The sequence below is a fragment of the Mesoplodon bidens genome (assembly GCF_964165515.1).
Source record: "Mesoplodon bidens genome assembly, chromosome: 14".
NCBI classification, from domain to species: Eukaryota; Metazoa; Chordata; class Mammalia; order Artiodactyla; family Ziphiidae; genus Mesoplodon; species Mesoplodon bidens.
In genome coordinates this window covers 1,687,144-1,714,640 of record NC_138170.1, presented here as the reverse complement: position 1 = coordinate 1,714,640, position 27,497 = coordinate 1,687,144, and the positions used below count along the sequence as shown (strand labels likewise).

The following is a 27,497-nucleotide window of genomic DNA, read 5'->3' as shown; positions in this document are numbered from 1 at the left end:
GCAGGTGTGATCAGTGGGTAGGTGGGTCGTGGCGGCGGTAGTAGTGGTGATGCAGACATTTAAGTTGAATGATAGAACAAGGGGGTAAGAAGATTGGGGGCAGTCTGGAGCAATGGGCCTCAGCCAAACTCAGTGGAATTTAATCAGGGTAAATCCAAAATTCTGCACTTGTTTTTAAACAAAGAAAGAAATAGCAGGTAGGAATAGCTGAAACACTCTAAAAGGTGTGTTGACAGCCTGTCTCTAGGAGCTCTGTCAGAGTAGTCACATGCAGGACAACTGAAAAAGATGAGTTGTTCAGCTTGGAAATGAGTAGAGGAACGCAGGCTAAGACGAGGCCTGTGTGGAAGAGGGAGTCAGTTCCTTCGTGTAGGGGAATGTGTGGAACTTTTATTAGAGGCTAGAAGTTAGCAGGTAGACTGAATCCATGTTTGTCTGTTTGTTTGTTTAACACCTTTATTGGAGTATAATTGCTTTACAATGTTAGTTTCTGCTGTATAACAAAGTGAATCAGCTATATGTATACATATATCCCCATATCCCCTCCCTCTTGCATCTCCCTTCCACCCTCCCTATCCCACCCCTCTAGGTCGTCAGGAAGCACTGAGCTGATCTCCCTGAATCCATGTTTGAAAAAAGAATTTTCTAACGTTTATAGCTGTTCCAAGACTGAAGAGCCAGCCCTGTGCCTGCATGGGTCTGAGTAGAGGCTGGATGTTCTGGCTGGGATGTTACAAGGACGTCCTCTGTCAGGTGGGGTCTTCCACACGTGGTGGTCTCTTGCTCAAACTGTGTAAAGTATAACATATTCCTTAGACAACTACATGGCAGAAGAAACATCGCTCTTAGGCCGTAACGTTTTTGGTCAATTTCTAGACCTGATCTCAGACCTGGGTTGGAATATGGTCTGTAAACTCTCTGAAAATTTCAGCCAGGTGTGTGAATGTGCAGGGGTATATTTTCTCAGGGGAGAGGGGCTGTGGTTTTCAGCAAATTCTCAAGAGTATTCATGACCTCCCAAATTTAAGAAGCATGCTCTATCTGAGCTGTCCAGTATGATAGCCATTAGCCATGTGTGGCTACAAAAATTAAAATTAATTAAAATTAAATTCAGAAACTCAGGCACACTAGCTGCTTTTCAAGTGGCTTGTGTGTTAGATCTTTTATCGATAGTAGTTCTACTGGACATGGAATTTCCCTGCGTGGTCTCTGAACCCTCACTGAAGACTGTTTCTGGGTTGGGGAAATAGCTGTCCCAGTTGGTTATTCCTGGAAGGATTCTTTGGGTTAGGATTCCTGTTCCCCCCGCAAGGTCAGTGGTGAGGGGTATGGAAGGGGCAGTGCTATCCTGGGTTCTAACCCAGGGCAAAGCTTATCGCGTCGTCTTTTTCTTTCTTTCTTTCTTTCTTTTTTTACTGAGCATGCTCTCTTTATTTATTGCTTCCCTTGAAGGCATGGGCCATGTTTTAATTATCTGCTGTGGGGAAAAACAATAGGAATGCGGTGTGGCTCCCCATCTGAAGGCACGCTCTGAAGCTGCCTGGGGGAAAGTGGCTTCTCCCACCCTCACTGGTGCCCAGCAGCCCTGGTGATCCTTGCCTGAGGGTTCTTACTCGGGCACATGCCCCATCCCATGTCAGCAGTCGCCTCTCTGCCTTGGGCCTCTCATCCTGGAGAAGGCAGTGTGGTGACAGGGTGAGTTGAAAGACCACATCAGGGGTCTCAGGAGTTGTCACTAATTCCCCCTCCCTTTCCCATCACTTTATAGTTCCCTTGTGGATTGAGGGCAGGATGCTCAGGAAGAGAGAAGGTGTTGGAAAGGAATACGACCCCTTTATCTACCTTGAGCCCTGCTGCACTTTGGCTGGGAGAGTCCTTTAGGGTTGCTTTGGGCCTCTGCCTGAGTGTGTCTGTGCAGGGCCCAGGCTGCTGGCACACCTGGAGTGGACACACCCCTCTGTGGTCTTGTCTCCTGTCCTTTGCTTAAGAAATCTGATAACCTAAGTTTTTATTAGTCACTGAGGGAGGGAAAAAAAAAAGCCGTCGCCCAGTGTGGGGTAACTGGCCAGCCTTCCGGTGACCACAGGGGGTTGCTCGCTTGCTTCAGGTCGCACAAGCTCTGTTCCTGCACTGCTGGCTGTGACCTGTACATGTTCTAACTCCCTTGTGCCCTGTCTCCCCACACCCAGCCAGGGAGTTTGTGGACAGAATGCTGCACCTCCCACTGCTAGTAGAGCAGCCATTCTAGATGCTGCAAATGGAAAGGGAGCTGCATTAGGTAGAGTCATTTGGGAGCATTTGCCGGAATGCCTGTGCCCCACAGTCCCCCACCCCATTTAATTACTGCCAGAGGAAGCCTCAGGAAGGGGTGTGGAGATGCTGGGTCAAAAACAAGTAGCAAGGTACCGGACCATAGAGTCTGTTCCCTTCTGAGCCTTGCTTGTGGGAAGGACACTGGGTGGCTTTCTCTGGTCTCATTTTGTTCTGTCTTTTTATTGATTTCTCTGCCCTTTAAGAGTAAGCTCTGGGTACCCCAGTTCCCTGGTTGATGCTGGGAATGATCCTGGAGCCCTAGAAGAGAGAGGGAATGGCATCCTCTCACCACGAGCCTGGGTCCTGACTGGATGGTTGATGCTGCAGGATGGGGTGGGGGCGTTGGGAGCCAGTGAGAGGAGAAGAGCTGGTGCTAGGAGGGTACGGAGGAGAGGCACCTTCCTGGAATGCCTCCTCGGCCCTGGGACCTCCAGTGTCCCCCGTGCCGGGGGAGGGCAGCTTCTCTCTCTGGCGTTGCTTCAGTTTCCAGAGACAGGACGTCATCTGCTTTGACTGGTAAACCTGCAAGTTGCCTTCCCAGCCTCCTTCAGCACATCTCGCCTGGGACTGGCTGTGTGCGGGGCGCTGCGCTGAGCCTGAGCCGTTGGTAAAGGGGGGGCAGCATTTGCTCTGTCCTTAATGAGCTCACGGGCTGGGGAGGGAGGCACGCATGGCAACAAACTGTTACAGTCTGGTAGGGCTACAAGGGAGGGACGCCTTGAGGGCAGAGGCCAGCCTTAGTCACTGTTAGGTGAAGAGGGACCATCGTGGAAGGGAGGGGACCTGTTCTGAGAGTTTCAGCGTAGTGATACGTGAAGGATGGGGGGTGCTTCTAGGAGGAGGGAGGCATCTCCCCTGAAACTGAGCTGTGCAGAGATGCTACTCGAGTGCTCACGGCTGGTGGCAGTGGTGTGGAAGGACGCAGACAGACCACAGGGCACCAGCTGAGGGTGTTCATGGATCCTCAAGGTGGAAGGTAAGATGCTTTGTGTTAATTATTCTTGGAAGTCTTCCCCTGGGGCTGCCCCCAGGCTTCTAAACCACTCAGTATTCCTGTCTCCCCTTCTCAATGAAGGTTCTGTGTTATTTGCTTGGATCCTGGAACACTTGGTGGTCCAAGGCTATTGAATTTGGGGTGGGGAGACCGTGATGAGGTTCATGGAATCTAAGACCTTCTTACAAGCATTTAGGATGGCTTGTGGGCTGTGGGCAGAGCCACCGCTGCTGCTTGTCAGCCTGTGGGGGGGGGGTCCGGGTGCGTTCTGTTGGTTGGTGTGGAAGTAAGCAGGTGGAGTTGCTGGCCGGCTCCGTTTTCCCTCTGACATCCCTAGGTGCCTGAGTTCAGTCTGGCTCTGTTGCATCTCTGAGGAGGAGGAGGGGGAGGGGGGAGGAGGAGGAGGAGGAGGAGGACCTTTTCTTCCTTTGCTGCTCTTCTTTCACCTCCTTGTCTTTCTCCTCCCCGAGGTTGCCGTGTCGATACAGACTTCCGCTGCCAAAGCTAATTGTGAGGCCTGATCTGTGAATGAAGGCAAAGGCAGTTCCCATGACAACTGCAAAGAGTTTGAAATATAGGGGATGATGTGTGTGTGATGGGCTGCAATTACTTGGGTGGAAATTGATGTGTGGACACCGGTGACTTCAAACATAGGCTCTGAAGGTGGAGGGGATGTTGGGTTTCTTTGGCAGATCCTTTGTGTGATGGAGAGGGAAGGGCAGGTCACAGATTTCCCCCACAGTCGATTCCAAGTGCCTTCAGTGTATGGAATGCTGGGCAAACAAAACAAAACAAAAAAACCCCCGGGGCTTTGAAGAGGCACGATTCTAGCCATTCTGGTCGGAGAGGCAGGACACACAGAGAGGCGGGTAGCAGTACCAAGTGTCAAATGAGAAACATTGGAAGTGCCATCAGCTGGCAGAGGTCTAGGGTAACCTGAGAAGGCTTCCTGGAGGAAGTGGGGCTTGAACTGAGCTTTGGAGTCAAGCCCTGTGGGGAGTGACCTCCTTTAGGACACAGCCATGGCAAGAGAGGAGAAGTTGTCGTCTACCCCCTGCCAACTCTAGAAGAGGTAGGTCGATAAGAAAATCATAGAGCTACACAGAGCAGCACCAGCTGTATTGCTACGAGTGGGGGGGGAGGCGAGAGCCCTGCTCAGTCTCCCAATTTTTCCATCTGTAGAATGGGCATCAGTAATTCCTGTCTCATTGGTTTGTTTTGAGGGTTAAGTAAGATACAATACATCATGGTCCAATTATGGGGCCTGGCATGGGGTTGCTGCTTGGTTGATCCTCCTATAAAGCCCCCCGAATCTATCTCTGGATGCATCCCCATTTCCTAGTCTTTATATACCTGTGTGGGTTCTGGCCTGTAGGTAACTGTGTTTCTTTTCTTTTTTTTTTGCGGTACGCGGGCCTCTCACTGCCGTGGCCTCTCCCGCTGCGGAGCACAGGCTCCAGACGCGTAGGCTCAGCGGCCATGGCTCACGGGCCCAGCCGCTCCGCGGCATGTGGGATCCTCCCGGACTGGGGCACGAACCCGCATCCCCTGCATCGGCAGGCGGACTCCCAACCACTGCGCCACCAGGGAAGCCCGGTAACTGTGTTTCTGAGGTTCTCTGTGTTGGGGTATTTTGTGGGTTCTGAGAGTGAGTTAATCCATTCACCTCTCCCTAGTGTGGAGGGCCGTGGCCCCATTCCTCCTGCTGGGAGTGCAGTGGGGTCTAGGGGTCATGATGGAAGGTGGGGAGGGACCTCCAGCTCCTATGCAGAGGGGTCCCAGGCACCTCTGGGTTGGTCACTGTGAAGCCCCAAGTGTAGAAAGAGGAGCAGATAGGGGAGGGGTCAGGCGTGAGGTGTGGAGAATGTCCCCGCTGGAGGCAGAGTGGCCCCGGCATGTGCCTCTGTGTCTCCTTGGAGCTGTAGCATTCCAGGTGCTTCAGAAAAGGGCAGGAGGCCAGGGTGGGATAGAGATGGTTGCAGGTGCCCTGCCTTGGGGACCACGGGCTCTGCTAGGGTGTCTGCAGGCTGCGGGGGGTGAGCCGGGACCTGTGGTTCAAGCAGAGTCAGGGTGGCTCTTGCAGCCTTGTGAGGAAGACGTGTGCTGGCTGAACAAGGCTCGGCCTCGGCTGTAGTGCGGATGGCAGGTCGTGTCCTCCCAGGAGAGCAAGTATCCCTCTGATCCCTGGGGACCTCAGAGAACAGGCCGACCAGGAGAGTGTCCTCTACATCTCAGTGCCCAGCCCCCTGCCTCTCCACCCTCCTTGTGTAGAAACTCAGCTCAGCACATTCCAGCTCTGTGCAGAGCCTAGTGAGTGGGGAAGACGGGGCCCCTGCCCACGTGGGGAAGACGGCCGTGTAAATAAATAACCGCACTTGGTAGTGACGGCTCTAGAAGAGGCCCCAGGAGGAGTGGGTGAAGCTCCTGAGCTCTAGATGAGCTGGGAAGGCAGCAGTGGCAGGTGACATTTGGATTAAGCCGTGTACCATATTAGCTTGCCAGGTGGGGGAGAGGGAAGGGAACCTAGGCAAGGAGCAGCATCGCCAAGTCTCTGAGGCATGAAAATATTACTGTTCTCAGACCCGTAGCGTAAAGGGAAGTGGTCTGGTTCAAGAGACCCTATCCGTCTTTAAGTTTCCCTGAGGTTGGCTGGGAGAGAGGGCTTAAAGAACGGGAATGAGAAACACCTGGGCTGGAATTCTAGCTCACCACTCACCAGCTGTGTGTTGATGGGCAAGTAACGTAACATCTCTAAGCCCATTTTCCCATAAGGTTGCGTGTGGACTAAGTCAAATGAGATGCTCCCACAGCATGGTTGGCACAGGGCCTGGTACCTAGCAGGGGCTTGATAAACGGTGGCAGCCACAGCAGCAGCAGTGTTGATTGTTACTATCCAAGCACTGTTAGTTGCTCTTATCCAGCAGCAGACTGTATGAGGGAGGGTGGGGCAGGGGTTTTGGGGACTAGGATAAAGGAGGGACTTCACTTGGCCTGGCCAAGGTAAGAGCCAAGGGGTGCAGAAGCCCGTGGCTCAGGACAATGCTCCTTGCCCTGCCTTGTCGCCTGCCTTTCTCCCTGCCCTAGGGAGGAGCCCAGTAGGGCTGCTCTTTGCCCCCCAGAGGTGAGGCAGGTGTGGGTCCTGGTGCCTTCGGGAGTCTCCTCACCAGAGCCCAGCTTTGCTGTTTCTCACGAGGCAGCTCGTCCCATTCTGAGTACCCCCTTGGAGCTTCCGGGAGGGGGCGGTCGTTGGGCAGGTGTGGTGGAGTTGGTCGCAGAGCACGTCACTGAAATGAGCTCTCCCACATCCTAACTAGTCCTGCAGGTCACATCTGTGAGTTGAGAAGTAGCACACAGTGAGCTCCCTCAGAAACTGAGTGGTAGCTAGCAGCACCCGCAGTGTGGCAGGCACCGTGTTGCATTTTTTCACAGAATCCTCACACCTTTGTCTGAGGTAGCTGCTTCTGTAAAATAGAACTGCAAAGTAGGCTAAGGGAGGTAAGGTACCACCACCAAGGTCCTGCAGCTAGATAGTGGAGCCAGGAACTGAACCAGATACATGAGTACCAGAGACCATATAAGGGTCCCCCTCCTGGAAGACAGAAGCTCTGGGGTGTTCAGCTACGGGGAGGGGATGGGGTGAAGCAGGATGTCTCCTGGGTTGCCTAGGAACTGCAGGGCTTTCCTCTCCCCGTTCTGTTCTTTCTCCTTCAGTCTCCTGGGTGTTGCAGCCTTCAAAGGTTCAGAGTCTGGGCTGCCTCCCCTCCTCAGCCTTTCCAGGGGATGGGAAGCCCTGAAGTCTGGAGGCGCCACCTCCTGTGGCCTTTCTAAAAGAGGAGGAAACGCTGAGGGTGGGGGTGGTGGTGAGGCTGTCTGGAGGGGGTGGCCTATGTTCAGACACTAGGGATGAGTGATCCTAGGTGAGGTGTTGGCGTTCGTGTGCAAGGGAGGGCGAGTCTGACTCGGTGAGGCTTTGAGCCACAGGCAGTGTTGGCTTCAAGAGGAAACCTGCTGGAGGCAGGGAGGAGCAGGACTGCGTGATGGTTGGGAGTCTGGTCTGTAGAGCCGGATAGACCTGCCTTGGAGTCCCCGTGCTGCTGTTTTCTAGCTGTGTCACCTTGGGTAAGTTACTTCCCTTGTCTTGCCTTGTTTCCTCATCTGCAAAATGGGGTAATGGTTCATACTGCCACGGCTTTATTTTTGTCTTCTAAGATTGCAGGGGCTATTGCTTTTATAGCGCCTAGCACTGTCCTAGCTGCTGCTAGGATGAGGCAGTTTGCTGGTGTCCTAGGGCTAGAGAGTGGCCTGAGGGGGAAGCCTGCCAGCATCTGCTCGACCCCGACGCAGTCTGTCTTTGACCCTGGAGTTGCAGAGGATGCCTTAGGTATTACCTTCTGGTCCCCGACTCGGGAGTTGTTGAGGGTGTCCCGGGATCCCCAGCCTGTCGGGGAGCGGCGGCGGGCCTGGGCCACAGCCAGCTAGGCTCCGGCACCCTTGGCTGTGCCCCCGCCTCCCGGCTGGGCAGGTCCAACCCCCGGCGGCCCTGCCCCCGCTCGGCCGGCGGCGGGGATTGGCTGGCGAGCGCGCCGCCCCCTCCACACCAGCCTCGCCGGCGGCGGGGAGGGGAGCCAAGCCGGCAGCTGGCCGCCGCCGCCTCTGCAGTGCCTCCCTCCGTGCGCTCCGGCGGGGATAATGGGAGGCCCGCCGGCCGATGCACCAGAGGAGGCCGGCCGAGGTAGAGCGGGCAGGGCGGGGAGGGACGAGGCTAGACCGGACGCAGGAGGAGGGGCAGAGCCCTCCTGGATCTTGGGAGGGTGGAAAAAGGAGAAATGAAAACAAAAACACTCTGGAAGGCGAATGAGCCCTTCCACCGCGCGTCTGGGTGGCAGCTGGAGGCAGGAAGATGGTCCCTGCTGTCCTTTCTCTCCGAGGCCCCCTGCCTCCCCGTCTCCCCCTTTCCCTGCAGCGGTGCTGGGGGTGCAGCGGAAGGACTTTGCCGCTTTCCTGGTGTCAGCCTGGCTCATCAGTCTCTCCGGCTTCTTTTGCAGGTGGAAATAAAGGCTGGTGAAGGAGCCGGGCCGTGGGGGCAAGGGGCTGCTGTCAAGGTACCGTGTGTGTGTGTGTGTGTGTGTGTGTGTGTGTGTGTGTGTGTGTGTGTGTGTGTGTGGTAGAGGTGAAGTGTTTGATGGGATTGGATACAAATAAAGGGTCTCCTCTGGTGATCCCTTAATCTCCCACTGTGTGTGTAGCAGCAGCTGAGGGGGAGGGGCGGCGGGGGTGTGGGCGGCCAATGAATTCTCAGGCCTGTGTGGGTTTTGTTTGGATTCTTTTTGCTTTCTCAGCTGGATGGTTTGGGTGCAGTTGGGATTGGGTTTGTTGAACTGGTTTTTTTTTTTTTTTTTTTTTTTTAAGACATGCAACCCACTCCCACCCTTGCCTCTGGAAATCTCTCGAGAATGTCCCTGCCACTGTTGGTTTGCATCCAACCTGCAGAAATCCCGGGCGGGGGGTGGGGGGGGAGAGGTTGAGGGGGAGGGGGAATTGTGCTCCTGAGTCTGAAGCTGATAGGGTGTCATTAGTCATGCTGCTATATCACCATGGAGATGGCTGGAGGAGAGGAGGTGGTGGGGGTGAGGATATTTTGGGTAGGGTGGGGGCTGATGCAACATCATGACTGGGAATCCTGCAGGCGGTCCGCTGCTGTTACTCTGTGCAGCTTGGTGTCTGGGGGGCTGGAAGGGAATGTCACCAGGTGCGTGGGAAGTGGAGAAGGGGGCACTGAGCTTCTCCGTGTGGTTGTCTCAGGGCCAGGGCTGGGGTATTTGGGGCAGGGCAGAGTCTGTGGAATATAAGCCATTACGAGGAAACACAGATGTTCCTCCCTGGTTGGCAGGGACCAGGATCAGTAGGTTTCCTTGGGCTTTGCCCTGTTTTCAGGGCTGGGGATCCGCCGTGAGTTTGGGATTACTCAGCAGTATCCTCTGCTGGCCCCGGGTGGAGAAAACAGAGCAAGAGGCAGCTCAGTGTGGCTGCCTCTCAACGTCAAGAGAAGAGAGGCTGGGGAAGGAGTGTAGGGACAGGTAGGCGGGGCAGGACTGCATGAGACTTCTCGGAGGAGGGAGCCCATTCCTGCCCTTGCCTCAGGTCGTCTTCTCCGTCAGCCCCTGGAGCCTGTGAGGAGCTGGGGAATCTGGTTGCTTGGGTAGCAGGTGGGTGAGCTGCTCATGTCCCCAGATGCTCTGAGATCTTTCTCCCTGGAAGTCCTCCTCTAGCTTCCTGGAAAAACTGCGGGAAGCTCCCTGGAGGCGCTGGAAGTGCCACCCTCACTGCCTGGGTGGGGACGCTGTCAGGGAGGGGCTCTGCTTTCCCAGAGGGGATGGGGGCTACTGGGGGAGGCTGCGGGGTGCATCAGGAGCTGGGGTGGTTCCCTGGCTTCCTCCCAAAGGAACTTACAGCAAGGAAGTACTTGGGGGAGGGCAAGAATTTTGCTTCTGGGAGAAGGACAAGAGCCAGGTGGCAGTGGCTCCCCTGGGGAGCTGGGCAAGCCGTGCTGAGGATGCTAGTGGTGGGTGACCACCTGGGACAAGTCCGCGGTAGGCCCCTGAGGCAAGTAGAGGGGGTTGATCCTGGCGATGCTGTGCGTGGGAAGGAGAGAGCTGTGAGCTCACTCCACACGCCGTCTCCGGTGAAACCCCCAGGTGTCACCTCCACTTCCGCCTCTGGCGGCCCACTGCTGTAATCACTTGTGTGCTGTTGAGGGCTGTGGACACGGAGATCATGGAGTACACCTGTTCTGCCCCCCACCCTGGGGAAAGCAGGACGAGGGGACGAGGACGGGTAGGCTCAGGGAAGCGGCAGCTCCGTCCCTCCCCCTGTGTCTTTGGCCTGTGTCTGTGTCTGTCAGCCAGAGCTTCTCTCTTTGCTGGGAGGAAGCACTGCTGGCAGGTTTGTTTGCTCCGGAAAGCACCCCCTCCTGCCTAACGGTGGCTTCTCCTCAGGTCTTTCCACGTGTGTTCTCCATTCCTCCCTGCCTGCGTTCCGCTGTCCCTGCCGTCCTGCTGGAAGCTCCCAGCTTAACACCACCACCACCCTCAGTGTTGTGGGCACGGAGCAGGGCTGCCTGGAAAAACAGAGGACACCCTTCACACATATCTTCCTCCTTCCCCCTTCTCAGAGTGGGGCCTGAGCTGGCAGCTTTTTTAAATTATTTATTTATTTATTTTTAAAAAATGTATTTATTTTGGCTGCGTCAGGTCTTAGTTGCGGCACGCGGGATCTTCGTTGTGGCGTGTGGGATCTTTCGTTGCCGTGCGCGGGCTCTCTAGTTGTGACATGCAGGCCCTAGAGCTCACGGGCCCTAGAGCGCGGGCTTAGTTGCCCTGCAGCATGTGGGATCACAGTTCCTGCGTCCCCTGCATTGGAAGGTGGATTGTTGACCGCTGGACCACCAGGGAAGTCCCTGGCGGCGTTTTTAAAGCTCTGAGGTGTTTGTGCTCGTTGTCACTGTTAAGTTGTCTGTTGGAAAAGCCTCGCTTCCTCTCGGTCCGGCTTGCCACTGCCAGCAGGCACTTGGATCTGAGCCCCTGTCCCTGGTGCCACCATCCCCCCAGATAGTTTTCTTAGGCGGCCAGTTGAGTGTGGTGTCCCACATACCCTGGTGGAGCAGTTTTGCTAGACCCTCTTCCGTCAGGAGGTGGTGGTGTAGGAAGATGTGTGTGGCGTGTGAGCTCATTCAGATCAGGCAAAGACTCTGGGACACAGGACAAAGGGGTCTCCCAGTCTGTGTTCCTACAGGATGGGCACAGGGTCACAGGATGGGTAAGGCCGCTGGGTGAAGGTTATCCAGCAACCAGTGGCAACGTGCGCATCTACTGTGTGCTGCGTCCTGCCAGGGTTTCAAGAATATTCATGATGTCGGGTGTGCGTCGTGCCTAGCACAGGCATAGCGTTGAGCTTGATGAACGCGCGTGGTCGTTTACTGTCTAGTGTGTTACGTGTCGACCCACGATACCCCCAGGAACACGCCATAGCGTACGCCGTTGCCACTGACTCCCTCTTCGCAGCCTGGACAGGGGTGAGTGCCCAGTGCCGGGAGCACCAGGCTGCCCCGCTCTCGGGCTCCCACACTGCTGCCGTGCTCTGCCCCATGGGAACCATCCGCTGGCCGAGGATGTGTGGAAGCGATTTGGGAACTGGGCCCAGGACCTCTGCCTTCTGTCTCTCCTGTGGACCCCTGCGCCTTTTGTCACGGATCTGTGCTCCTCGACGTTCCGCACACCGTGGGTCGCTCCTACGAGTTCTTTCTCGCCTGCTCTTCCCACTCTCCAGCCCTCTGTGTGGGCCCAGCGGGAAGTCTTTTCTCTCTGAGGTACGTTTACAAGCAGTAGTGAACTTGGGGAGATATGGAAGCAGGTGAGCATATCAAACGCCGGTAGGAAAGGAACCAACCAAGAGGACTTCGGAGTTGAGTTTGAGAATGGAAAGAGAGGGCTTCACCATGCACAGTAAGCGGTAGAGTTAGAGTCCCAGAGCTCAGCTCCACCTCCTTGGTGACCCCAGCCGTTTTTTACTGTTGTGGGACAACGGGAAGACTTTGTAGTACAGATAGGTGAGTGAGCCCAAGGGACAGCCTTCCTGCCCACCACGGTGCAGGCCCCGGAGCTACCTGCAGGGGTCACTGTGATGGCTCCTTAGCCCCCTTGCTGGGCTGGCTGAGGAGGGACCTAGGTGCTGGGCTCCCTCCAGCTGTAGATGGACATTTCTGCTAGCAACCATCATTGTGGTCTTGCCAAGTCCCCTCCCATGCCCCCGAGGCTGTAGCACATAGTTTGGCTGGCTGGGGTGGGGGCAGGGAGTATAGGGAGGCCTTGGTGAGGCTCAGCTTTTGGGTATCTTGTCTTTCCCACCCTGACCTCCTGGGCTTTTGGCCTCGTTTTCCCTCCTACTCTGGCATCTGGCAGTCAGCTGAGGACTCCCCCTTGTTACCAGCCTGTCTGGAGCTTCTGAGGAGGAGACAGCTTCCTTATGGATTAGTTTAGGAAGCCGCTGGGCAAATAGAGATGGGGTGGCTGAGACAATTAAAATCCACAGATTATCATGCTATCCAGAACTGTGATCCTATTCCCATTCACTTTATCTCCCTTTCTTCCTCCCTTTGTCTTTCTGCATTTACTGAGTGTTTACCATGTTCCAGGTATAGTACTAGGTCCTGAAAAATAAGAGAAATCATTATGATTTGATATTCACAATATCACTAGAAGTAAGAGACGTTGACCAAATTGCCTAAAACTGTAACACTGGGTGCGAAAGCCATCACTGGCAACTGTTGTTGTCGTTGTTTTTAAGTACAGTAAATGCTTCTGATCTTTGTGTTGGGGTTGTGAACTAGCACGTGGCAGACCAAGCCTCTCACCCCCGGCCAGCCCTGCTCTTTACATCTGCTTTCATCATTGACTTAGTGGACCTTAAAGGACTTTGAAGGAAGATCAACATGCCAACCGTGTATTCAATAAGTTAGTGTTTCCAGGATCTGGCGATTACAGATTAGGGTAGTGGGGTCAGAAATGGACCAGCGGAGACGATAGCTTAATTTTTTTTTTCTTTTTTTGCGGTACGCGGGCCTCTCACTGTTATGGCCTCTCCCGTTGCGGAGCACAGGCTCCGGACGCGCAGGCTCAGCGGCCATGGCTCACGGGCTCCGCGGCATGTGGGATCTTCCCGGACCGGGACACGAACCTGCGTCCCCTGCATCGGCAGGCGGACTCTCAACCACTGTGCCACCGGGGAAGCCCCTGTTTGTTTTTTATTTTTTAAATTTATTTTTATTTTTTTGGCTGCATTGGGTCTTCATTGCTGCACGCGGGCTTCCTCTAGTTGAGGCGAGCGGGGGCCACTCTTCGTTGCGGTGCGCGGGCTTCTCATTGCGGGGGCTTCTCTTTGTTGCAGAGCGCAGGCTCTAGGCGGGTGGGCTTCAGTAGTAGTGGCTCATGGGCTCCAGAGCGCAGGCTCGGTAGTTGTGGCGCACGGGTTTAGTTGCTCTGCGGCATGTGGGATCCTCCAGGACCAGGGATCGAACCCGTGTTCCCTGCATTGGCAGGCGGATTCTTAACCACTGCGCCACCAGGGAAGTCCTGATAGCTTAATTTTGAAACGAAGGTGTTGGCTTTAGATGTGTTGGGTTTGAGATTCAGGAAAGGCTGGAAGAAAATACTGTGCCTGGGCAGTTTACCTTGAACCTGAAATTGTCTTCTACTCATTTGAAGTGTGTGGGTCCTGGAGCCCTTACTGCTTTAGGAGCGCCCACGAGGCCACTGGCTGGGAAGAGGAGGATGAGAAGTGCAGTTGTCCAGTTTCTCTTCCTGTCTGATCCCAACTCTCCTACTCGTGGGTTCGTTCATTAGCCATGCGGCAGTCCCTGGACTTTAGTCTCCTCTGTAAAATGAAGCGGTTGCCTCCACGGTTAGTTTTTCTCAAACTAAAAGGGGGGAAGGACCTTTTTCCCAATTCCCAAAATATTGCAGACCAAAACAGGTCCTACTTTGTACAACGAGTTGGCAGCTCTAGCCATGTGTGGCTCCCCTCAGGAGTTCAGCACCATCTAGACCAATCTGTTAGCCATCGGACGAGGTGGTCCAGCGAATGTACACTTGGACGGAGCAGCAGGTTCAATTTGCAGTGCTGGTTTCTGAAGGCTTATTCTTGGTTCCTGTGTTTATATTGTGGTGAACTGGTGATAAACAGTTCATGGGCCGTTCCCTGAACAGCATTACTTTAGAACTTTGCTTCTGGAGGAGCAGAAGGTCTCTGCTTTGACCCCCGTCTTCCATAGTCTCAGTCTTGGGGACCGAGCCGCCACGTTGAAGAGTAGAGATCTTGCTGCCCCCGAATCCTCTTGGAATACCCCAAAGATTTCACTTGCATCTCAGCCTCTGTAGATCAGGATGCCTCCTGTCTGCCCGTTTATATCCGCAAGTCTCAGGTTCTCATGGTGGATCGTCAGAACCCGTGGGGCAGGACTGTGTGTGTGTGTGTGTGTGTGTGTGTGCGCGCGCGCGCGCTGCATGACTTAGAGGAAGAGAACAGTTAAGGCTGAGGCCAGGCCCCTGTAGTTGCCAGAGTGAACTTGGGCCCTGCCAGACACTAAAGCTCCATTGCCTTGGGCAGGGTACCTTGACTTCTGAGCTTTCTCCATTTGGTGTCTTGAACAGGTTCAGGCTGGGTGAAGAGGGTGCTGCCTGACGGTACCAGGCTCTGCTGGACCCAGAGCCAGGAGACCGTGCCTTCCCAGTTGGGATCGTTGTTGCCCTGCACCAGAACTCTGGTAGGGGAATACAGAAATGGGTTTTCAGTGGAGTGCTGGAGGCTGTGCTCAAGAGATGCCTACCCTCTTTTTCCTGGCACTGCAGATTCCTTTCTCTTCTCCACCTGTGCTCTCCATCCTAACATGCTCTTCACGGCCTCAGCCCGTCCCCATTCTCACCCCTCGTGCTTTGAGCTCAGCCCTAAGTAGACTGAGCAGAGAGAGGGCCTCCAAGCGCACTGCTTTGCAGGGCATGGGTCAGAGTTATCTAGGAGCTTGTAAAAATGCTGCAGGGCTGCCAGGCCGAGATAGCCATCTGTTGGGGTCACACCTGTGGGTTCCTGTCACATAACTAGGTAGAATGGATGCAGGATGACTGGGTGTGGGAGCCCCAGAGGTGAGTGTTGGAACCTCTCAGCAGGTGGGTTGCGTGGCGTCCCCTTTTCACTGCCCCTACCGCGTGTCCCTGAGCCAGGTCCTACCTGATGACTGAGCTATATACACTGACCTCTGCCCTTTTTTCCACTGTTACTTCTCCTCGGTTCCTGTTTTCCAGCTGTGGGTTCCCAGTGGTGTCATTTGGACCCTGGGTAGTAGTTAGGGCTTAGTTCTGGGGTTGTGTGGTTGGAGTGGTATATGCCTTGGGGCTGTATTGACAAGTGATCTGGAGCAGTCTGAACACCCCGCTGGGAGCCAGAGCCCAGGGTTCGGTGTCCAAGCCCCGGGAAGCCCCTCCCCCTTACTTTCCAGAGGCTGCCTCCTCCATGTGGGGGGCATTGCTCCTCACTGGGTCTCTGCTGAGGTCTGGGGAAGCGGCGTGTGGAGGAAGACCCGGGCGGGTGGCAGCGCACTTCAGCCCTAAATGCCTGCTCTCCTCCACAGCCTCCACCAGGACGCGCGGGGGCCACGCTTCAGCTTGCCTCCAGAGCTTCCAGCGGCCGGGCCCTCTGGTTCAACTAGTTCAGTGCGTATTAGAATCGTCTGTGGAGCTTTTGAAAAAGAAAATATCAATGTCTAGGCCTCAGACCCAGAGAATCTGATGTAATTGGTCTGGGGTGGAGCCCAGGCCCCAGCATTTTTCAAAGCTCCGCAGGTGATTTAAATGTGCACTCAGGGTGGAGAGCCACTGCTCTCATTCATTTTGGCTTTCCCCGTGTCTCCTATATCCCTGGCTTGTCCTGGAATTTTTTTTCTCATCTATTGATAATTATAGTGAAGATCTTTCCAGATGCTGTATTTATTAAGACGACGAGACACGTCAGGCAGAACACTGGATTGAATGTTCTGTTCCATGAAACTGATCCATAAGTTCATATTAAAACCAGAATTTAAGAGGGAAATTCTGTAGCTGATGATGGAAACTCAGTGTTCCCCTCTCAGCTTTTAATTTTAAAAAACTTTTATTGAAGGATAGCACACCCACAATAAAAGCACATACCGTGTACAGCTTGGTGAGTTTTCACAAAGCAACTACACCTGTGTCACCAGCACCTGGATCCAGAAATGAGTACCCTCACCCCGTGCCCTTGTTCAGAATTTCTGAGGCATTTGGGCAAAGTAGGTGAAGCTTTGCTTAGTATAGCAGTGTTTGCTTGCTTTGGGCCTGGAGGGCTTCAGCTGGGCCTCTCTCAGGAGCACCTTTACATGCCCGTGTGGGTGTTCCTGACACGGAGTGGATTTCGAGGTGAGAGCGCGAGGCAGAGGAGTCCTGCAGGCCCCTCCCCGGTGCCGCCCTCCGTTCTGTACGCCCTTTGCTTCCTTTTCCACCTTGGCCTTTAGGCCTGCCAGTCCTCAATCTTGGCTAAATCCAGAAGTCTGTAACATTTTTTGGCTTTTTAATCTCTTTTTTGATTATACAGATACTGTTCCTTGGAAAAATTAGAAAATAGAAATAAATAGAAGGGAAGAAATTGGTCCACAACTCACAACCGGTTTAACCATTTTTAACTGGAATATCCCTCTGCACTCGGTTCTGTGCACACTGGATGCTGTCCCGTGTTCTTTATAAAAATGGAGTCATGCTGCATTATAGCCCACTTTTCCCTACATAATAACTTACTGCAGCGCTATCTGTTGAGCACTTACCATGTGTGTGTCTCATGGGGCAAAGTTTTCATAGTTCTCTCTCTCGTAGTTCTCATGACAGCTCCAAGTCAGATGGTGGTAGCCCCACCTTTCAGATAAGAAAACTGGGATTCAGGACAGTAGTATGACCAAGGGCCCATGTTTCATAAGGGGGTGGAGCTGGAATCGAGGCCAGGGATGTCTTCTTAACAGGGTTTGAAGATAAAAGATATTTCTCCTTCACCTACTGATAAGGTGAACTGTGTTAATACGATTCTTAATACTGAACTATCTTTGAGTTCCTTGAATGTACCATGGTGGGTAATGGGGAATTTTTTTAAACATGCTGTTTTGATTTGATTTATTAATGTGGGAGTTCAGCATCTATATTTGTGAGTGAGGTTGATCTATAATTTTCATTTTGTGTTTTTATTGTCAGATGTTGGTATTAGAGTAATGGTAACTCCATATAATGCATTGTGAAACTTTTATTCTTTCTTTATGCTCTGGAACAGTTTAAATAGTCATTTTATTCCTTAAGGATTTGGGGAAAAAAATCTGCTGATGAAACTTTCTGAGCCTGGTACCTTTTTTGATAGATGGGTCTTTGCAGCTTTCAGATGTTTTTCCCCCTGTGGCTGTTGGTACAAAACATTTACTTTGCCTTTTCCATGAGCTCTGTTTTCAGATTTATTATTGATAGCATAATGCATATATGGTTATTGGTTTTCAATTTCCTCAGTATCTGTGACTTTTTCACTTTCTTAATTTCTAATGTATATTAATTTTGTCTCTTTTCCTTCCTTAGCTTTGCCAGTTTTATGTGATATAAAAGCAGATTTGTCAGTTGTGCTTTCTGTTTTCTAAAGCATTAATTTCTGCTTTAGTCTTTGTTAATTGTCTTTTTCTTAGGTTTATTTGGTATGTACTTTTTCTTTTTCTTTCTTTAAAATATTTATTTATTTATTTATTTATTTATTTATTTGGTTGCACCGGGTCTTAGTTGCAGCTCGCCAGCTCCTTAGTTGCGGCATTTGGGCTCCTTAGTTGTGGCATGCGATCTCTTAGTTGCAGCATGCATGTGGTATCTAGTTCCCTGACAAGGGATCAAACCCGGGCCCCCTGCATTGGGAGCACAGAGTCTTATCCACTGTGCCACCAGGGGAGTCCCCGGTATGTGCTTTTTCTAGATTCTCAGTTGGATCCTTAGGACACTCTATTTTTTCTATCTTTGTCTGCTTTTTTCTTCTTTGATCACAAACACATTTAAAAATATGACTTTTTCTCTAAGTTATACTGTGGCCTCCTTCTCCAGGTTTTGATATTTTATGTCTGTTGGAGTTCTTGGGGAGATGCCGATGACTTATCCAACCTGAAAATACCACGTCCTGATGTAGCCTGACTCCCTTCCTCCTAACACAGGCCTAGTAGAGAATCCCTGTATGTGGAAAAATGCCAAGGCCAGACAATGCAGTGCCTGCTTACTTTTGGGGGCTTTGTCTCCAAACCCCTAGGAAGGGACCTAGTAATAGCTTACCAGCTTAGTAGACGGGACCTGTGGAAAACCTTTTTTTAAAACCTAATAAGCAAAATCGATTTGAATTGCTAGGACCAGAGCATATCCTAAGCCCAAATTGAAGTTTTAATAGTATTTAGAAAAGCCTCACACATTAGCACGAGAGAAAATGAAGCTAGAAGCTAAGGATAGAGAGAAAGAAACGTTTGACCTAGAGCTCGTGGCCTAGCTGAGCTGGCCTAGGCTGCAGGTTCAAGTCTTGCTCCCTGTTCTTTTATGCACCTCTAGAAGCTGTGGCCCAGTTGGTGTCCTTGAGGCTGTGAATAATGTCCTAAGATGGAGAGGACAGTAGAAGACAAGTGAGGGATCCATAGTGCTAGGAGAAACAGGGTGGGCATCTCTCTCCTCCTGTGCTCCGCTGAAAATCCATTTCTGTGTTCCCTCCTAGAACTCGGGGTGCTGGCAACAGTGGTTCCAATTAGGAAGACAGAGTCTCCCCTCTCTGGGTGCAGCAGGGCCTGGTGTGGTGGGGGGAGGCCTCTGTAGCCAGCCTGAACTTGTTCAAGCCAGCAGAGAAGGACTTGGCCCAGGGGTCACACTAAGGGGAGACAGTGCAGCACCTTGGTGGGTAGAGTTTCTCACCCTTTATCTTGACTCCCTAGAGGACACTAAAGGCCAGGGGGAGGGTATGGGCAGGGGACAGAGAAGGGATGAACTTCGAGTTCAACCTAGAGACCGATGACAAAATTATTATTATTCTTTCTTTTTCTTTTTTTCTCCAAAATGGAAAAGAAATTTTTGGACTTTAACTAAAAGTAGTACAAGCCCATTTAAAGAAATAAAATAATATCAAAGTGTGTAAACTGAAAACTGAAAATCCCTGCATCTCCTCCATCCCAGTATAATCTCTATTAACAATCCAAAATGAGTACATGACCCCAAAATGAGCACATGAACGTAATGCCTTTCCTGCAGTAATGTGTCCGTACCATACCTTTTTGGGGGTAATCTTTTTTTTTTTTTTTAAATACAGTATATTTTATTTGTTTTTAAAATTTTTATTGGAGGATAGTTGATTTAAAATGTTAGTTTCTGCTGTACAGCAAAGTGAATCAGTTATACATATCGGGCAATCTTTTATTTGCTCATAATATGTTGAGGCTGTCTTTCAGTGTTGGTACACTTATCTTAGCCTTCTAAATGGCTGTGGAGTCTTTCATTTTATGGGTTAATTGTAATTAATTGTTTCCTATTGATGGACACTTATAGTTACAATTTCTTGCGATTATAAATGATGTAGTAGTTTACATATTTGTACATATATTTGGGGGTTATTTGTTCAGGTGTTTGTATAGGACAAAATCATATGAATGGAGTTTTAATTGACACCACCAAATTACCCTCCAAAATGTAATTTGATAATATCTATCAAATTTGCTCTCCTACTAACACTGAACGAGGAATTACCAGTTTTTAATTTTTGCCAATTTGGTAGGTGAAAAAAGATATATCATATTAGTTTATTTAATTAGTGAACTTGAGAATGTTTTATGTATTTATTTATTTTGGCTGCACTATGCGGCTTGCGGGATCTTACTTCCCTGACCAGGGATTGAACCCAGGCCACCACAGTGAAAGTGCCGAGTCTTAACCACTGGACCGCCAGGGAATTCCTGAGAGTGTTTTAAATGTTAACCATTTTGCACTTATTCTGTGTATTACCTGTTATATCCATTACCTACTTTAAATTAGATTGTCTTTTTATTGATCCATTAAAGTTCTTAATATATTATCAGCATTAACCTCTATTATATTTTGAAAAAAAATTTGGCTTCTCATTTGTCTTTCACTGTGTCTGTCAAATGGAATTTGATTTTTGTACAATTGGAATTCATCAGTATTTTGGCATCCAAGTTTTTACTTTTTTCTAGAAGAGAACCATGCAACTCTTTGTTTTTTAAGTTAATTAATTAATTAATTAATTTTTGTCCGCGGTGGGTCCTCATTGCTGTCCGTGGGCTTTCTCTAGTTGCGGCCAGCGGGGGCTACTCTTTGTTGCGGTGTGCGGGCTTCTCATTGCGGTGGCTTCTCTTGCTGTGGAGCACGGGCTCTGGGCACGCGGGCTTAAGTCGTTGTGGTGCGTGGGCTCAGTAGTTGTGGCGCACGGGCTCTAGAGCGCAGACTCAGTAGTTGTGGTGCACAGGCTTAGTTCTTCCACGGCATGTGGGATCTTCCTGGACCAGGGATCGAACCCATGTCCCTGCATTGGCAGGTGGATTCTTAACCACTGCACCACCAGGGAAGTCCCAAGTTTTTACTTTATAGTATAGTCTTATTTTACATATTTAGATCTCTTTAAGCTGAGATTTATTTTTGTATATGGTATAAGATAAGGATTGATTTTTCAAATAGAAAGACTGTTATCTCCAGTCTGTTTATTAAATATTTATAGTTTCCCAAATGGTTTATAATTCTACCTTATTTATTTATTTTATAAATACCCATATATTCATGAGCAAATGTTTATGGCCTCTCTTCAGTTCCATTGAATTATTTGTCTGATTCTGTGTCCGTATTTCATTGTTTTAATTACTGCAATTTTTATGTAACAATTCGGTTTAAACAAAAACAAACTCATTTTTTTCCACAACATTTCTTTGGCTTTTCTTTTGCCAAATAATTTCCTTTTCCAAATAGGCTTACAAACAATTTGTGAAGTTCTGTGAAAAATGTTGGGATGTTTCAGTTGGGATCACATGGAGTTTATGGATTACTTGGGGGAGAATGGACGGCTTTGTAAGGAGTCTTCCTCTCCAGGGAATAGGAAGTGTATCTGTTTATTCTAGTCTTTTTGTGCATCACAGTTTTTCAAAGTTTCCTTCATATGGTCTTATACATTTCTCACTAAGCTTATTCCTTGGATACTGTAGATTCTGTTGTTGTCTTTGCTTGTATACTTTCTAGCCAGCTATTGCAGGTGTATTAGAAATGCTCTGGTTTTTGTCGCCTCCTCTGGGATGGCCGAGCAGCCCCTTGTTCCCTCACTCCCCGAATGCACTGTCTGTACCAATGCAGTGATACTTCAGTGCCTGGTATGAATTCCTCGTGGTGAGGTGCTCATCTTGCTCAATTTCGTCCCCCAGTACCTGGCACAAAGCCTGGCATGCAGTAAATCCTTTTAATAAATGCTGTGGAATCAAATTGATGACAGAGACAATGAGCTTCACCTCCTCAAAGTGTGACAGCCTAGGCCAACGTGAGGAGCAGAATCTAAAGCAGCCCTGGCAGCCAAGCCTGGGAGCTGTGAGGCGGGTAACAGAGATGGGGCACCTGCCCTGTCCCCACAGTGAAAAGAAGGTCCTGGGCCATTTTCCCACAGGCTGATACCAGGGAGTAGCCCTCTGAACCCATACCTCATAACTACCCGGGGGCTGACGCCCACTGGTCATTAACCCTCATTAGCACTAAGTAGTAGGGAGAGCTGCCCTCGTGGTTTCCAGACACCTGAAGACAGCATAAAACAAACGTATCTGCAACTGCTCTTTGGGGGATGAGGATTCATCAAGGCTGGAAGCAGAGCTTGTAAGACCACTGGTGAACTTGGCTCCGCGTCTGTGTGGCTGGTCTCCTTTCTCAAATGTAGTGTCTTCTCTCTACTGTTCTCCTCCAGAGTCTATGACCTCACCCCCCCCACCCCCAGGATTTCTAGGTGAAGTTTATTCCTATCAATGTGCTAATCCTTCTCATTGTGTTTTCATTTTAAGTTTTCACTTGTACTTGGGGAACGGAAGGCATAGTTTCTTGGTGGAGCTGTCCAGTGCAAGCCACTCTGCATCGCTGCCCTGCCGGTCTTACCATAGCCACAGGTCCCTGATTGCTGCTGCCTAGGAAGGCTGGACCCACCAGGACCCATGAATGAGGGACCCCTCATCCCTGGGGCATGGGGTCTACAGACCTGGAGACACGAGAATCCCCGCTGCCGTTAAGCAGAGGTTGGGATTTCTGCCTCTTGGCCTGTGTAAAAAGAAGGTGAGGCCAAGCCACATGAGAGCCTTCCCGGCACCACCCTCTAACCTGTGCCTTGCACCAGGTAGAAAAGAAACTCCAAGCAGCCAGCAAAAAAAAAAAAAAAAAAAAAAGGTGTGGGGGAGGGAATCACCTCGGCTCGTGCATGTAAAAGAAATAGCGATTACAGGTGGGCTGTGAGCCACTTCCCAGCCACTCTGTACCCTTGTGCATCTGGTTCAGTGTGTCACCGCCTTGCATTTGACTGCAGCAGTGAATGGTTCCCATTTAGCCTGTGGTCTGTGCTCGCTCTCTCCTTCAATGCTCAGGGCGGCAGAGGAGAGAGAGAAATTCTTTCTCTGGCTCTTCTGCTAGTTCATTTAAACCCCTGGAAACGGTGGAACCCAGGGCACACCCATGAGGCCAAGGAGGAGGCGGGGGCACTGCTCTGGGCCGCCGCCCCCTCTGAGTCTTACTCCTTATTCCAGTGCCCAGCTGGGGTGGAGGAGGTGGCCATGGGCCCTGCTGGGGCCATGACGAGTCCTCCAGCTCCTTGTGGCAGCCCCAGCTGCATCTCTGCCAGCTCCGGAGGAGCTGCCTTCTCAGGGTGCTGAGCAGAAACTCTTGACAGATGGGCCTCCGTGAACCCATGGAGTTGGTCCAAGCGCTTCTCCCAGAGCAGAGTGCATTCTGGCAGTTACACTGCAACGTGGGGCTGCTCAGGGCTTTGGCTCACCTGTTGGAGAAAGCCTTTTCCTAGCCCCAACCCATACCTGCTTGTCGCCCTCTTCCACGAGCAGAGGCACTGACCCCTGACAGGTGGAGCCTGCGTGTGCACATGGTGGGTGGAAAGAGATGTTCCCTGCCAACCAGTAAGACCCTCAGTTCACCCAGTTTCTGAACTAGCTGGGACTTCCTGCTTTTCTGCACTCAGCCTCACTCCCATAGGGTTATTGGAGGGGGATTCTCAAAGGGTAGTTTGAGGACCACTGTGTCTGAATCCCCTCCATAGACACACAGGGTTGCTATCTGGGGGTGGGACCTGGGAATCTGCATCTGCGGCCAGCTTCCTACAGGTGATTCCTCTGTCCACAGGAGTTTGAAAACCTGCCAGTCTGTGGAGGAATGTAAAAGGGGCTCTGCTTATTTGGGGCTGCCAGTGCTTGGTGAGGACAGAAAAGACATGCCTTTAAGTGCTCTGATGGCTTGTGGAAAGGCATTATGCAAACACTTGTGAAAAACCAAGAGAGACGAAGTGTAAAAGCTATTAAATTTCAGATAAGATCAAACTCTAGGAAATAGTTAACTTTTTTGTTGCTTATTACAAAGAATGCAAGTTCATTGTAGAAATATCAGGAAGTTCAGGTATGCAAATAGAGAAAATAAAACATCTGTGACTTTACCACTCAGAACTCCTGTTAATATTTTTATAGCTTTTAAAATTTTATAATCTTTTTATAACAGTCATATTTTTTAAAATTTAAAAGTCTTTATTGATTTTTACCCCCGATTATAAAAATAATGCATGTTTATTATAAGCTGTTTTTAAAAATAAATTGATTTATTTTTGGCTGCGTTGGGTCTTTGTTGCTGTGCACGGGCTTTCTCTAGTTGCGTCGAGCGGGGGCTACTCTTCGTTGCAGTGCGTGGGCTTCTCATTGCGGTGGCTTCTCTTGTTGCGGAGCAGGGGCTCTAGGTGCTTGGGTTTCAGTAGTTGTGGCATGTGGGCTCAGTAGTTGTGGCTCGTGGGCTCTAGAGTGCAGGCTCAGTAGTTGTGGCGCTCGGGCTTAGTTGCTCCTCGGCATGTGGTATCTTCCTAGACCACGGGTCGAACTCGGGTCCCCTGCCTTGGCAGGCAGATTCTTAAACACTGCACCACCAGAGAAGCCCTAAGCTATTTTTAATTGGTATAAAAATTGGTGTAAAATGTTTTGATTTGCAAAATTTTTATTGCTATATTTAGTTGTGATCTGCACTTCTTTGTGAATATATTCTGTTTTGCTTTGCCTGTTTTTCCTTTGTGTAAATTTTCTTATGTATTCACAAGAGAGCTTTATATGTGTGTTAGTGGTATTAATGCTTTGTTGTACCTTGGCAAATATTACAAATGTCTTTTAATTTTTTAATGTTTTTGTTTTACTTTGCCAAACTTTTTTTTTACATGTTTGTGTGATTAAATCTAGTTCTAGTAGTTTATCAGGTTTTTTTGGTTTTTCCAAAAAGAACAGGCACTGCTTTTGCATATTTTAAGAGGAATTGGACAAGATCAGACAGATATAGGCCAGACCTGTGGTTCTCACATTTTAATGTTCATCCAAATCACCTGGAAATTTCTGTACAATACATTTTCTGCTTCAGCAGGTCTGGTGTGGGGCCTGAGATTCTGCATTTCTAACAGGCTCTCAGTGATGTTGCTGCTGATGTTCATTGAACCACACTTTATTAATTATTTATTTGGCCCTGCTGCGAGGCTTGTAGGATCTTAGTTCCCTGACCAGGGACTGAACCCAGGCCTCGGCAGTGCAAGCGCAGAGTCCTAACCCCTGGACCGCCAGGGAATTCCCTGGACCACACTTTAAGTAGTAAGGGCCAGAAGCTTCCAAACCTGGCTGATCACAGAGGTACTTAAGGAGCATTTTAAAACACTGAGCCTTCTGGGCCTTCTCCTGGAGATGTCGGGCTGTGGCCACATCTGGCTGGGTGATTTAGAGACAGTGCCTTGACCCTTCTGAGCCCTCGGAGTTCTTGTCTATAAAATAGATAGTCCTTACCTCACAGGGATGTGGGATAATTAAAGAATAAGAAAGATCAAAGAGGGAGGAGATATGGGGTATATGTATATGTACAGCTGATTCACTTTGTTATAAAGCAGAAACTAACACACCATTGGAAAGCAATTATACTCCAATAAAGATGTTAAAAAAAGAAAAAAGAATAAGAAAGATCAGCAGTTTTTATGAGCTAGAAAAATAATGTAATAAACAACTACCGGGCCTGGTACCTTTTTTCGAGGGTAGCTCTCTGACAAATTTCTACTTGTTTCCTGATTAGTATTTTTAATATTCCCACCTCTTTCCTAGAAAATCATTCTTTCATCCATGTTTTCAAACTTTTTAGTAAAGTACTTCATGTCTTAATCACTGATGATGGTTATATTCTTTTTACATTTCTAATGTAAATTTTTATGTTTTCTTTTAAAAATGATCAACAGAAGTTTGCTTATTTTATTGGCCTTTTGGTGAACCATCTATTAGATTCATTTATAAATACCACTACATTTTGTTTTCTAATCAGCTGTTTCTGTCTTTACTGATTTCTCTTTCCTGCCTTTTATTTAGTTCTTATTTTCTAGCTTCTTGGATCGAAACCTTTGTTTTCCTTCTTACTTAACAAAAGTATTATAGAAGCATGAATTTTTCTCTGTTAATAACTGCTGTTTTTATTGGTATTAATTAATCTTCAAATCTGTAATTGTGCCCTTTTTCCCAGAGAAACAACTCTATTTTTATATTCATATCAGATTATATATTAATGATGTTTAAAGTACATGCTTACCATAACAAGTACAACTAGCATAAACAGATTGGAAATAAATGTAACTGTGATTTTGATTTTTCTTTTTCCTCTTGACCCTAGAGTTATTTAGGAGACTTAAGATTTCCAGATGTTGTGTTCTTTTTGGTCAGAGAGGGCCAAAGGTCGCCCTCCCGGGGCTGTACTGCTTGTCAGCTCAGGCTGTGATTCTGTGCTCCACATGAGCCTGTGTGTTCTCTTGGAGCTTGTGTGTGTTGTGTGTGTTGCTAAAGCTTCAGGTTAGCCCTCTGGGGTGTGCTCTTTCCATGTGGGGTGTGGAGTAGCCCACATCCTGAGGCTCTCCGATCCTCCCGACAGCCAGTCTGACACTGCCCAGGTGTCCTCTTCCTTACTTGCCTTCTGCTCTGCAGTTCTCATCCAGTGCCTGGGGTAGCGTGTGGGGCTCACTGTCCTTCAGCGGTGGGGAGAACTTGGGGTCTGGTGGCGGGGCAGGACTTGATCAGAGACCCTGAGTTCTGGAGCCTTCCTCCTGCTGCCGAGAAGCCATGCTCACCCTGTTTCCTCTTCCTCATCTGTAAGATGCAGATAATGTTACCTTTTCACAGAAACTGGAAGAGCCTTAGAGATCATCTAGTAACATAACTCTTCTAAAAAATATTTTGGGGCTTCCCTGGTGACGCAGTGGTTAAGAATCCGCCTGCCAATGCAAGGGACACGGGTTTGAGCCCTGGTCCAGGAAGATCCCACATGCCCCGGAGCAACTAAGCCTGTGTGCCACAACTACTGAGCCTGTGCTCTAGAGCCCGCAAGCCACAACTAGTGAGCCCGTGTGCCACAACTGCTGAAGCCCGTGCACCTAGAGCGCATGCTCCACAAGAGAAGCCGCCACAATGAGAAGCCCACGCACCGCGACAAAGAGTAACCCTCTCTCACCGCAACTAGAGAAAGCCCGCGCTCAGCAATGAAGACCCAACGCAGCCAAAAATAAGTTTAAAAAAAAATTCGATTTTGGCACAGTTTCAGAGTTTTAGAAAAGTTGCAAGAATAGTACAAAGAATTCTCTTCACTCAGATTCCCAAATGTTAACATTTTGCTACATTTGCCGTATTCTTCTCTATCTCTTTCTCTATAATTTTTATTTGAACGATTTGAAAGTAAGTAGCAAATGCGACACGCTTTACTTCTAAGTACCTGAGTGTGGATTTTCTAAAATCACATAACTAACCAAAGTGCAATGATCAAAATCAGGAAATTAACATAGGTGCAACACCAATGTAGACTTAATCTTGTGAACACTAATAACACTAATCTGCAGACCTCATTCAAATTTTGCCAATCGTCACTACCTCTTTTGTAGGGGGAAATACCCCAGCTCACACATATTCACTGGTCAGGTTTTTTTAGTCTCCTTTTATCTGGAGCAGAATCTCAGTTTTTCCTGACTTTTTTTTTTTTTAAAGCAAGTGAGAAATCTTTGATGCCCAAATAGATAAAATGACTTGTCCAGGACTTACTGTCAGACAGTCTTAGAAGAGCTGGGGCTAGGAATCTGGTCTCTCTGCTCAAGTGCTCCTGGTCACATGCCCCTCCAGCTCAGGTTATCACTTAACTCCTAGGACTTTCTCATTTGCCAGCTCCCCAGGCAGAGAGGTGGCACGGGGCCCAGTTCTCCAGGGAACTGCCTTCTGCACTTCCCTTTGCCCCTCTATCTGCAATGCCAGACCACAGCACCCCTCTCCACCCCTTCCCCAGCTGGTTTGGTGTTGGCCAGGGAT

General features: G+C 49.8%; 1 protein-coding gene across 6 annotated transcripts in view; it reads left to right on the top strand.

The window, feature by feature from the left end:
* The window catches only part of TET3 (tet methylcytosine dioxygenase 3), a 111,258-nt gene that overhangs the window by 8,073 nt on the left and 75,688 nt on the right, over nt 1-27,497 (top strand). Inside the window, exons 1-2 of one of the 6 annotated variants that reach the window (XM_081254661.1) lie at nt 7,951-8,039; nt 8,353-8,409. The exons of 1 other annotated variant lie outside the window; for it this stretch is intronic. In XM_081254661.1, coding sequence (XP_081110787.1) covers nt 8,016-8,039; nt 8,353-8,409 — 81 coding nt within the window. In that variant the 5' untranslated portion in view covers nt 7,951-8,015. Of the gene's footprint in view, nt 1-7,950; nt 8,040-8,352; nt 8,410-8,984; nt 9,057-11,615; nt 11,673-27,497 lie in introns of those variants that run through there. 4 more of the 6 variants (XM_081254659.1, XM_081254663.1, XM_081254662.1 and 1 more) reach the window with 4 other exon arrangements.